Source organism: Larus michahellis, chromosome 2, assembly GCF_964199755.1.
Source record: "Larus michahellis chromosome 2, bLarMic1.1, whole genome shotgun sequence".
Taxonomy (NCBI): Eukaryota; Metazoa; Chordata; class Aves; order Charadriiformes; family Laridae; genus Larus; species Larus michahellis.
In genome coordinates, this window is record NC_133897.1 from 147,742,198 (window position 1) to 147,754,970 (window position 12,773).

Genomic DNA, 12,773 nt, shown 5'->3' on the forward strand with positions numbered 1-12,773 from the left:
TATATATTAATAGTGTTTTGGAACGTATTTCTTTATGTTCAGTATGGTCGCAGTTTAGCTGCAGTGACACCTCTCCATTATTCAGGGATGTTGTATGTTCAGTCTTCCATGTTTTCCTTTGTGTTGACATTGGTCTGTTTTCTTCTGTTGAAGTTACGGTGACAGTCCACAGCAGGCTATATAGGATTTCCCATGAAGCAAACCATCTCACATAGCTAGGAAATCTTTCCATTAATAATTATTATGCCCAAATACATATTTAAACAAACAAATTGTGTGCAGCTACAGTAAACTATTGTGTATTATAATTTACTAAGGTATATAAATATTTTATCTGTATTCTGCGTGTATTCTGTGCAGTTTATTTTATGGCTTTTTTGATCCACATTGTTCTTTCAGGGACATATCTGACTATTATTGCAATTATTGTTTTATTATTATTTGCTTTGTCTGGTTCCTGTTTCTGTGTTTTTTCACTGATTTGTTTTTTCCTTTAATATCATTTTGAAAAAGTCAGTATTCTTTGTGTGTTGGTGCTCTTTGCTTCATTACAGCATTCTGGCTACTTTTTCAATACTGCATGAAAAGTATGACTTGGAATGCTTTTGCAATAGTTAGGTTTAGAGGCTGATAACGTGACTAGAAGAATGTCTAAATGGATACAGGTATAAAATTACAATATTTCATTTTTGTACTGGTGGAAATTCTAACAGAAAAGGGATTCATTTATAAAATTAATCTATTTCCTTGTACAGCTGAACCCCACAACCACTTCAGTAGATTTTCGATACATATTCAGTTTATAAAGCAATGAATATACAGGTATATTAATTATAGTTGTATTATCTGTAGCGTATTATAAACTGGATGTTGTACATTGTGAAGGACAGAATATGTCGGCATACTGGGGGGTTGAGGTTAAGTATGAGACATGCTCCCCTTCCCCCTTTCACCTTTTCCTTTTCCCCTTTCTTTTCTCCTCTTTTTACCTCTACATTTACATTGCTGTTGTTCTAACATCAAAGCATGGAAAGTTCTCGGTAGTGCACACAATGTGCCTTTTGTCCTCCATTTCCAAGGCAGACTACGGCAGGTGAGGGTCCTCGGTGCATAGGTGGAGATATTCTATCCCTTTTAGGATTGCGATATTCTGGAATATCTGTATTTCTCTTGTAATATGGAGCAGAAGCAAGCTGAAGCTCTACTTTTATTGTACGTGAGTAGGTCACATATTCTGGCACCCATACATTGGGCTATGCAGTACTGGCTGTGCGAGGTGGGGGGGGCAGTGTGCAGCTGCTGCACCTCGCAGAGCACAGGAGCACATCAGACAAAACCTGTGATCCATACTGTCAAATTTTTTTATATATCCTCTTGCTTTGGTGTGAGAACAGATTACTTCATAGATTTTGTGGAACAGATTTCTTCAGCATCTGTGCATGCCAAGTAAGCAAGGAGGGTGACAGAACCATCATCATACTGCCTGTCTCCTTTCTTTGGGCACATTTCTCAGGGAAGTGAATATTGAGTAGTAGCTTCTTCCCATCCCTTTGAAATAGATCAGTAATCTCAGGAAAACTGAGCAGGGAGGGAGGTAAAGGAGATTCGTCTGTCAGATCGCTGTGGATGTCGTGACGTACCCCCATGCTCCTGTTCCCTCCCTCACTGGCCCTCTGAGGGCCAACACGTGCTCCTGTTCCTGTCCATTCCCCATCCTCTGTACCCGTTCTGTGCCACTCCATTGGCTGTCGCCCTAAGCTGAAGATGGAGACTGGTTGGAGTTTGTAGCTAGTCCAGGAATTTAGGAGTGTTGCCTGTACCAATGTAGTCTTGATGAGCCACTGGAAGGCACAAGGTTGCATGTGGTCTGGAGTGTTACATCACAAAAATAAGAGTTACAAGTGCATCTATGTGTGTAGTACAACTACTAAGTTTGCAAAAATGCTCTAGATCGCATTTCATGCAAGGGTTTTCTGTATATAATGTGTGTAATTTCTGTCATGATTGCTGGAGAATTGAAATACATTGATTGTACCTTCCCCCATGTAATGCTAGTACCAGATAGCCCTAACTTTCTTTTAATCATTTTTAAAGTATTTAGGAGAGCTTTTTGTAGAACTGCCTTTAAAAGTTGCAGAAAAGAGAAAACCTTTTACTTTATTTGCTTTACTCTAGAAAGCAACCAAAGCTGTCAGTGCGTGAACTGTTTCTGTCTCTGAATATGCATCTACGATCTTCCTGAAAGAGATGGTCAAGCTGAACTTGTTTCCTACCCCACTTTTAAATCACACTTTGCTGACCTGCTCCTTTTGTTAATGTTATTTCTAAACCTATTGTAAATGTTATCTGTAGACCTGTAAAGTGAAATCCTTGCTCCTGGGGAATCAGTGGCAAAATTCCTCCTGACTTCCCTAAGACCAGAATTTCCATCACAGGATTTTGATATGATTTGGTAACAGATTTGCAGATTTAATTTGTACATTGCATTAAAATACTTTGTGTTAGATAAATATGTCATTGGTGTAAAGCTGTGTTTAAAGTAATAGTTGTGTGTCTTTGTTTTTACTTTTGGTCTTTTAGTTTCCAGCGTGTTGTCCTTTTTGGTTTTGTTTTATTGCTTTTTCTTTAATTTTGCTTACCAGAGCCAAAGCCTTAGTAGAAGAACAACGCCTTTTGTTCCTAGGGTTCAGGTAAAGACTTCGTCTGCCTGACAGAAACTAAAGTTGTGTTATTTTCTTTTGTTTGTTATGGAAAATGCATAGTAGGAAAACGTTACATTATAGTCCGTTTTCCCATATTCTTAGTGTGTTGCTTTAAGCCATATTAACAAGTTTCATGTCATCTTGTGAGCAGCTTGTAAAATTATGCATGGGGGTTAAAATATTAAATTAAAATTTAAAGAGACAAGTAGTTTTTGTTTGCAGTTTACTCAATATTAAACTCATACAGGTTTCGATAGTGATGATGGCTATGCATCCCATATACAAAATGTGTGTACTGTTTAAGCAATAAATAATTTTGTGCTTGAGAACATTATATAAAGATGAATGTCTCTTTAAATCAGTCATTGTCATTACTTAACACATCCTTTTTTGCATTTTCCAAGTAATAGTAGCGCCTTGAGTGGAAGACAGGCAAAAAATTTGTACCTTGCTTAAAGAAACACATTTCTTGTGTATGAAACTTGGTTCTTGCATTTTAAACGTACATCAAAATGACCAAATCTCTATTTAAATAAAAAAATTCTGAATTCTGAAAAAATTCTGAATTCTTCCATTGTGTTACTCAATTTATTTAGCTTTGGAATTCTGTTTAGGTGCAAGTTGTTTGCCTTTTTTCATTAGGAAACTCCTAAGGTATTGTAGATTAATGCAAAAGTAGGTTTTACTAATATGTTACAATGCTTATCTTGCTTCGCTGCATGCTTTTCAGTTTTTTGTAAATAGAATCTTATCTGCTTTTCTTACAAAATATCTTTATGGAGATGTTAATCTTTTGTCTGGGAGCTGTATAAATGTTTCTCTTGTTTGATCAATTGCTCAAGGAAAGATGTAAAGGATGATCTAAATGATCAGAATGAGATGACTAAATTTCATATTGAAATGGAAAGAAGATCATATATATATATATTTATAAAGGAATTCTAAATAAGGCTGTAGGAAATGGATTGGTTATGACTCATATTTGATAAAGTACAATTTTTTTTCACAACATATTATTTCCTGAAAGTAGTCCTTACAGCTGCTTAAATGTAAATTCAAAGTAAAAATTCTAAGAAAAAAATTGAGATTAAAAAAGTAATGTCTTGATAGTAATGGTTTACGTTAACCTATTACTATGTGCCTATTACTAACTGGCTGTGTATTAAAAATTTAAAACATCCTTTAGCATGACTAAGAAAGTTGACTTCTGCTCATGGTAATGAAATCAGAGGGGTACAAATTCAACCACAAGTTGTTAAGTAGCTCATAAAGGTAAATATTGTATATGACATAAGTAGTCTTCTAATATTTATTTTCTTTTTAGATATGTGCAAAATAAATTCAGAAATGATATGAGAATTGATTGTTCTGGTTTGCCTGGAACCTGCATGTTTCATGAAATACAGTAGTGTAGAAGTAACATAATGTAGTAGTTCCTTATTTTAATCACATTATATAAAATAAAGAAATAGACATAAAATTTTCAGTTCTACTTAGACTAATATCCTCTAATATAAAAAGAAAATATTACTTTGATCAAATGATTATGGTAGTCATTTAAGAAAATAAAACAAGTGTAATACTTGATAGACAATATCCAGCAAGAGGTGAAAGTGTATGAGGCTTACTCTCTCACCTCTGGTTGGATTATTTTTGATATTGTAGATAAGAATTATCTTTAGCCCCAGTTTTGTTTCTGCCCAATGTCTGTGGAGTCATTGTGAATCTCTCTAACAGTTTTTTGCAGAGCTCAGTAACAGTCAGAGCTAAACATAATATTTGTGACAAGAGTTCCTGAAGAACTCAAACTTATGACCTTGGCAGCATCTTTACAACTAGACTGAAACAAAAGTCCATCTGCCCACTTTTAGTAGGGATGGCAGATAGTTTAAAATGGATTAATTTAAGATATGTTTACAACGCAGGCTGTAGAGAAGAACTGAAATTCTCCAGTGATCTTTAAGCAAGGGTATGAGAAGCAGTCCAGTAGCAGTGCAGGACTCTGGTTGCTTTTCGGCATGAGAATTCAGCTAACTTGGAGCTCTGAGCTGTTGTTTATGGTTGTCAGGCAGTATACGTTACTTTGTGGGCTGTGGTATAGCTGTGTCTGTAGAATTCCCTACAAGAATGAGGATCTCCAAACATTTCTGTTTATACCTATTTGTTTCATTGTTCTCAACAGGAAATGCGTATCTTTATTCTTGCTTACATCTTCTTTACTTGTTAGTCTGAAACTGATCCTGGTGATAAATGTCCCAGATTCTGCCAGAAGTTCCTCTGCCACACTTCTCTTCATGTCATTTCATTCATTTTCTAGCTCTTTTATCGCTGAATGATTTAGAAACTATTATTTTATTGGGAAGAAAAGCACTCCATTTCCTTTTTTTCCTACCGTGCACCCTTGTCCTGAACCTTTACTTACTCTGCAGTACTTGGAAAAGTGCATATTTATTTCCTGAACTTTCAGATTCAGTTTAGCATACCAGCAGTTTCCTAACTTCCAGAGGGTTACTTTGCAATATCTTTGTAAGGAACGATCTGTTCTTAAATTTGTGATTTCCATGCGGTATCTCTTGTTTACTTGGTGGGGTCCCCTTTTGAGCCAGAGCTGACATGAAACCACCGATTTTTTTCTAACTTCAACAATTTCAGACATCCTTTTTGCTTTAATACAGAACATCAGAATATTTGATAGTGTATAAAAATACATATATGCACACATTTGGCATTATTGAAATCAAGATGAAGCCACTAAAAAAAAAATTTTTAAAAGAAGCCTAGATTAGGGCAGCCTAAATACCTCCATAATTTTCTGGCCTTCATATCCTAGAAGCTCTTCAATTTGACAGCCTTTTCTTGTATTTTTTCCAGCATATCAGACAGTAACTGAAGCAGAAAACAATAATAGTTTGGTTTAGCAACCCTCAGTAGTCAGGATTTGTTAGAGGTGTGTTTAACAACATCCAAAGCTCACCTCAGCTACGCCGAAGACTTTACCACCTCAGGGCAGTTTCTGCATCTGCATAAGCTTAAGTCCGAATAAAGTGATTGCTGTAAACATTTTTCAAAATAAACTGGGAATTATGATTTACTTTTTTTTGCAACAATAGATCCTGCTGGTGTATCTCTTGTTTCAGAATAATGCAAGAAAGAAAGAAAAGTAATATCTCAGTTTCAAGATATTACACTAATAAACAGCTAGGTAGCTCACATGAAACATTATAGTGAACAACAGCAGAACAAAACCGACTGGCCAGATGTCTCTCAAACCTAGTGATATTTGAGCAGGCTGTGGTGGTAGAAATCAAGCTGCAGGGCAGGCAGTATCTCCCAATGGCATAAGTTTTATCTCTTTTCCGTGAGTTTTGTGAAGTACCCCTTAAATAACAAATAAAGAAATAAAGTGTGGCATAGAATGAAAAATATTCTCTGTTTTTAAGTCTAAAGTTATTGCTTAAGATATGAGGTGCCGTTATGTACTGTACACAAAACCACATTAGAATTGCATAGTTAAGTAAACCATAAAGCATTTATGAGATAGGAATATAGGAAGTGGAAATAGTAATGTTTCCTATATTTTCTTAATTGATTTCCCTTTTGTATATATATTAGAGTATGGGTCCTAATTACGTGATCACTTCTTTTCTAGAACTCTGACCTCAATCAGTGCTCCGAATAAAATTTCTAGTTAAGATAAGACCTAAAAGAAAAAGGATTAAATCTAGTAAACTGAATTTATGTGCTTAAAATAAGTCTGAGGTGCCTTGGGGAGGAGCTTAGACTTGTACAATTGAAGGAAAGAACTAAGTACCTCAATATCTGCAGCGAGTGATCCAGCCCAAATAAACGACGCCTATCCCCATTAACTCTATCTGAAACTTAGGCTGCTCCAGAGGGTGAGTCAATTCTCCAGAGGGAGGTGTCTTCTGAGGCTACAGAGGACCAAATAGGAATACTAGATAGCTGTATCCTCACTCAGGATGCAGCACCAGCAGTCAGCTTCTAGATACTGTTCTATGTGTAGGGGACTCATTCCAGAAACAAGACATCTGTAGTTTAAGTCCTGTTTTGACTGAAGAGGTAGAACCTGTCTCTCAGAAAAGTGCCTTTATTTAAAGTGCCTTTAAATGTTCTTTTCTTCTCTGGAGTATAAAGTCTCATCTGAAGCTGGGGTGTTGTGTGTCTGGGAATGTAAGTGTGTGGTGATAGCAAAGAAAGCTTAGTTTTAGCGTAGCAGATTCCAGACTTGTTACCCAAAATGTGTATTGATCTTGTATTAGATCGCTATTGGTTAAAAACCAGAAAGAATCCTATGAAGCTGGGACCAGACCCTCATGCCTTCTTCACCCTGATGACTGTCTTCATCACCTGAGTGCTGAAGAGTTCTTGTTTCTTGCACTCTGCATGGCAGGTATTCTTACCCGTAAGCCTGTCTCAAGGAGTGCAGCAGATGCACCACTCTGTGGATGACAGATCATCTCAAAATTTCAGGATGCATTGAGTTTAGATGCCTGTTTGCCTGAACGTAGATTACAATGGAAGTTTAGTCAAGAATTAGGTACATATGTGCCCAGGGAAGGAGCCTAGGCAAAGGAAGTGTTATGAGCGTGTGTGTGGCAATTAAGTTTCTAGGACTTCAGCAACCAAGTGGAAAGATCTTTAGAAAGCATTCAAGTTACCCAGCTTTCTAAGTGAATTTTGGATGGCTACTTTCTAAATTATCTAGGTTGACAAAGTCCTATTGAAGAAGTTTTTTACAGGTGTTAAGTTCCACACTAGCATCATCCAGCGTGGTTTTCCTGTGGTGTATTTTATGTGTTGTAATTTTAGTCTTCCCTTCATTTAGATCAGGATTGTATTGTCGCAGTTTCTTATATGTTTTAAGCTTTTAAAAGTGCAATTCCTACATGTGTTAAAAACTGCTGAATGGGGGGTTTGTAGATCGCTTGGTTAGTTAGCTGCTTAAGTCTTTCGGTGATGAGCATCACACCTGTACATTCTTGTGGGACCCCTGTGGATTGAATAATTAGATATTCCTCACTTTTTGGTGCTAGGGAACTTTTCTGCGTACTACTCAACAAAGCTATAAAAGAAAAAAATAATTTCCTCATCATCTTCTCTGTTACACATGTACTATTCCATGTTTATTTCACAACATAATATATATATATGTATATATATAATATTCTGTCAGGTGTGGTAGGATTGTCCTGCATTTATTGATTAAGAACTGAGAAACTACAATCAGAGTCTGAGACAACCAGGTTCTGTCCAGGCATAATACACACCTCAGACTTCAATTCCAACACTTTGCACAACAAATCAGGCTTCAGGGTCTCATGTCAGGCTTCCAGACAATGAAGCACATGCAATTTGTAAATACCCCTTGAAATGTTTCAAGGGATCCACCCCTCAATACACAAGATCTGTGGGAAAGAGGAAGCGATGGAATCCAGTCCTCTTGGACTGTACCTGGCTGTCTTAAGTGGCTATCCTTTCCTTGTGAATAGAAAAGACAAGGTTCTTGTAGGAAAATACCATACCATACGAATACTGTCGTAATGCTTATGCACAGGAGAGTCAGAATTAGATCAGTCCTGTTCCCAAACTCATTTTCCGTGTTCAGTATGCTAGTCTAACTCCTCGTTTCTCACTTTCCTTTCCAGTTTCCTGCCTTGACTTCTTGTCAGATTTTCTTCCATCCCAATCTCTCCATGCAATACATTTGTGCCAGTTACAGAATGGCCGGTTCTTTTTTCAGCTCATTCCATTTCTCTCATTCAGTCTGGTTTTGCCGCTGTATTCTTCTATGGTCTCTGACATTAGTGGCTCCATTCTTCCTTTGTTTCACCAAGAGGCATCCTGTATTCTCTACTTTCCCAGTAATTCTAAAGCAGTTTCTGATTTGTCCCTTCTTCCTTCTAACTCCATTAGAATGCAATCCTCTTCTCGCCTCCATGGGGTTCTTTGTCCATTTTCTCACTCCCAGTTTCTTCCTTTCTTCTCTTTGCATCCAAGTTAAATGACTTCTTGGGTTACAAGTGTCTGTGCTGTATATTGGAGTGCTAGCAGTGTGAACACAGAAGAGAGCCTTCTGGTCATAATTCTGCCTCCTGACCTTTCCTGTAACAAGCCAAATAGTAGGGAATTATAGGGAAAATATGTCTGTTATGTACAAGTTTTTCTATTTTTTTTTCAGAGCAACAAGAGAAAAGTAGAAGGTACAAGTCAATGCAAATTTCAAGTTCTTGTTCCAAAACACAGATGTTAGAGCATCTCAAAGAAATGGTGTCAGGCATTTTAACTTTCTGCTTAGAGTCATTCTCCAAACATCTTCGCTGAAGTTTTCTTGCAAGAATCCAGTCTGAAACAAATATATCAAATATTTAACTTGAATATGAATGGATAATTCTGGTTATATTTTTGGCACCCATGGCTGGATTATCTCACCTTCACTCAGTCACAGTTTGTGATAGTGGCTGGATCACAAATACATTGCATTCTGCTTAAGCAAGGATAATTTTTCAAAAAAAAAAACCAAACAGATGAAGAAGGTTGTATTCAGTGCTACTCCCCTTGGGGTGTGGGACTAGTCAAGTATGTCCTTTGCTCAAGGACTCACGAGTAAGCCTGTGGGTGGATACATTTAGTGTCAGAGAATATTTAAGTTGACTTGCACTTCAGAGGTCATTAAAGCTTTGCTTTGGATTCTTAAAGTTGGTGCAAAGCTTTCTACTTATGATCTGTAGCTGTATGAAGATACTTAATAATCCAGATAATTCTCAGTTTAGAAAAAATACTGTCAAAGCCCCTTGCTTTGCAGAAATGTAGGAACAGCATCTAGAAGTCTCTTGAATAAGGATAATTTCTCTCACACAGTTTTCTGCTTTAGTAGACCTAGAGCTACCATTGGTAGCAGAAACCTATAAAGTCAGCAGCAGGGCTAACAGCGCGATAATAGAGGACGAGTATCCTCCCCTTTTTAATATGCATTCAAACATGGTTGGTGGCTATGGGAATTGCAAGATGTTGCAAAGTAAGGAGAAGTTCACTGCCACCATTGAATGAGTTGCTATCACTGAAGTATTAGGAATGGCAGAAAGCTAAATCAGCCTCTTGTCGGTGGGTCAAAAGTCTTCAGAACTGCATCGAGACCTTTCTTCAAGTGACTGATATGCTGGAGATGAGGACCTGTGACAGCAGATGGAGACCTTGTCTCTGAAATGATGCAAGATGGGCTCCACAGAAAGTGTCCCTTCCCCTAGTTATGTTTACCTTAGCTTGGGTATATTCATGCCTAAAGGTGCACTGCTTGGTTAGGTGTGGAGTTGGAGACTGTCCTCTTTGATTCCCTTAATTTCAGGGAGGGTCAGTGTTTCCTTTGAATGTCGTAGTTTGTCCTCTGTCTCAGGCAAACTCCCCATAAAGGAACCCATGTAATGACTCCCTGGCTATTTGGAAAGCTTTGTTTTGTCCTAACTGCACCATTTGCCCTTTCCATAATGAGTGCTCTAAAGTAGGTATATCTTCTCCTTGAGTAATGTATTTGCAGCTACAGTATTCAAACTGAAATAGCTAAATAGCAGCTTCTAATCCCTGTAGTAAAAAAGGATAGCAAACCGAGTCTAAGACTGATTAATAATAATTTCTACAGAGGAGTAATTGTAGTTTTTGCCTTGTTGTTGCTGAGTTGGACTATGAAGAGGGCTGGACTACTGAGCCTTCCTATCTGACAATTTCTGGAGAGCTTACATGATTTCAACATCAGTCTCGGCATCTTGAAAAACTTTTAGAGATTTGAAGTGTTTATGGTCTTATCCCATAGTCTTTCCAGCACAACAGGATGTGAAAAATTCATTCATTCATTGTGCATAAACTCTTTAGAAACGTATATATATGAATACCATACATCAGTAATGCAAGTAATACAGTATCACTGCCAAGAAAGAATAATCCTAACCAGAGCACCATGTGAAAGACAATTAATGTGAAATAATGTACTTACTGTACAGGGTTTTTAAAAAAGAATAACTCCTGGTACTACTGAAGCTATTATAGTATTAATTTCTTTTTATGCTTTGTTATAAATACAAAGTAGAACATGATATTTTCTGTTTAAGTAAACAATATAAATAGAAGCTTATGAGTAAAATTAATTTTAAGGATTAATATGCTACTTTGTTGTAGAAACGAGTTCACTAATTAATATTTTCTCATTACAGATAAAACTGTGGTATGACAAGGTTGGTCATCAGTTAATAGTGACAATATTGGGAGCAAAGGATCTTCCTTCAAGGGAAGATGGGAGGCCAAGGAATCCTTATGTTAAAATTTACTTTCTTCCAGACAGAAGGTAGGGTGAACACAAAGACAAGGAACATTTAAGAATTAGTTTGATACTCAGCTGGCACGCACAGCTGAGTGTACTGGTCATACATACACACAAAAATCTTACAGTTTGGAGTTTCTGTATTGAACATACTATGTTACAGCAATGTATCTTTGAATACTAAACACAAACTTGCTTTCACTGGATATTTTATTAAATACTGAATAGAAAGGGAAAGGTAAACATATGTCATTGCATGGGGATCTGTTATTTGCAAAGAATGTTGTTCGTCTTTTTTAATGCCCTTATTTTCTATGACAGTTTTTCCTGCTTAGTGCAAAGAAAATGCTACAAAGTTAGGTTCACGGATCTCTGAACTGATCAGTCCAGCAGTTTTGGCATCTGAAACCCACAGATTTCATATCACTGTATGAGTGAGTGAAGGCTGAAGGGGATTCAGTTGAGACTTCCCAGATGCACCTTGAAAACTTCCCCCAAAGCACAGGACTGGTATTAATCTGGACTGTCATTATATATGCATTTAGGGAAAATTAAACTGTGGTAGGAACCCTTATTCCTGCACAGCTCCTTCATTTTTAGAAAATTATTTTCTGCCATTTCCACTTAGGAAGGGGGAAGAACAGCAAAGGGGATAATGTGTTCTTTGGTTGATTTTTTTTAAGTTGATATTTCTTCAGATTGTGTCAGTAGGGGAAAATTTTTAGCTTGATTTTGTAGTGTATTAACAAAGTAATTCAAAGATTTAACCTGACTCAGTATATAAAATATTGATCATTGTATTGCTGAATCAGTAGAATAGGATGTAACTTTACAGTTTATATTTTTACATCCTTTGCTTTTCCAAATATCTAAATTGGGAAGATGTTAACTATATTCAGTACCAACTGACTTCAGCGGGAATTAAAGCTATTCAGTGTTTTGGAAGACACTGCTTTTCCACTTTTAATTGTGTACTGTATGTTGACAATAACGTTTTCTGTGACTGTATAATTTGCTGTATCATTGATGCCAAAGGTTTTTGGATGGATTGTCTTGGGCTCATCAGTATTTGAACTGCTGGACTAGATTCTTAGTTTATTCAAATTGATGTAGTGTGTTTGGAGATGCTGAAGCTGTGCTAAACTGAGTCAGGTCTGCCTAAATTATCTTATCTGCTTTTTCAAGACTAATAAAGCTACCAAAAATATCTGTGTTCAGAATGCTTCACAGTGTAAGTTGTAATAACTAAAAACACATAGAAGAAAAATATTTAATTACTTTCAAGTATACATATACAAAAAGTTACATGACATGAAATTTTATTATGCTATACTGATGCTTCCCATTTATGTAAAGTATTCAGAACTTTTTCTTTAATTATTCTATTTGTTTCCTATCATTTATATAAGAATCAGTATTTTGTCTTATTGAATTGTGGGTTTTTTCCACAAATTAATTTTCCTTTCCTTAAAAATAAAAGCTAAGTAAGCAACAATAGATTTCTTGTGTAGTTGAAGGAAACATGCTAGAGGTAAAATACACTTAAATAAGTCAAGCATTCAATTAGATGAAGATACTGAACTCTCTTTGATTAAACAAATTTCATTGGAAAAACCTGTCCAATATAACTTATTTCAGTTCTCAAGGGTGAACAAATCTTTAGTATAATAGAAATAACTACATTATTTAACTATGTGTCTAAAAGTATTATTTCTCAGTTAATATTTTGGTGCAGCTTCTAA

The 12,773-nt window shown here is 36.4% G+C and overlaps 1 protein-coding gene across 50 annotated transcripts in view; it reads left to right on the forward strand.

The window, feature by feature from the left end:
• Positions 1-12,773, forward strand: part of RIMS2 (regulating synaptic membrane exocytosis 2) — a 503,494-nt gene that overhangs the window by 283,403 nt on the left and 207,318 nt on the right. For 34 of the 50 annotated variants that reach the window (XM_074577608.1, XM_074577598.1, XM_074577602.1 and 31 more), the window contains one exon: positions 10,925-11,055. In XM_074577608.1, coding sequence (XP_074433709.1) covers positions 10,925-11,055 — 131 coding nt within the window. Of the gene's footprint in view, positions 1-2,642; positions 2,691-10,924; positions 11,056-12,773 lie in introns of all 50 variants that reach the window. The other 16 variants (XM_074577599.1, XM_074577587.1, XM_074577586.1 and 13 more) reach the window with 1 other exon arrangement.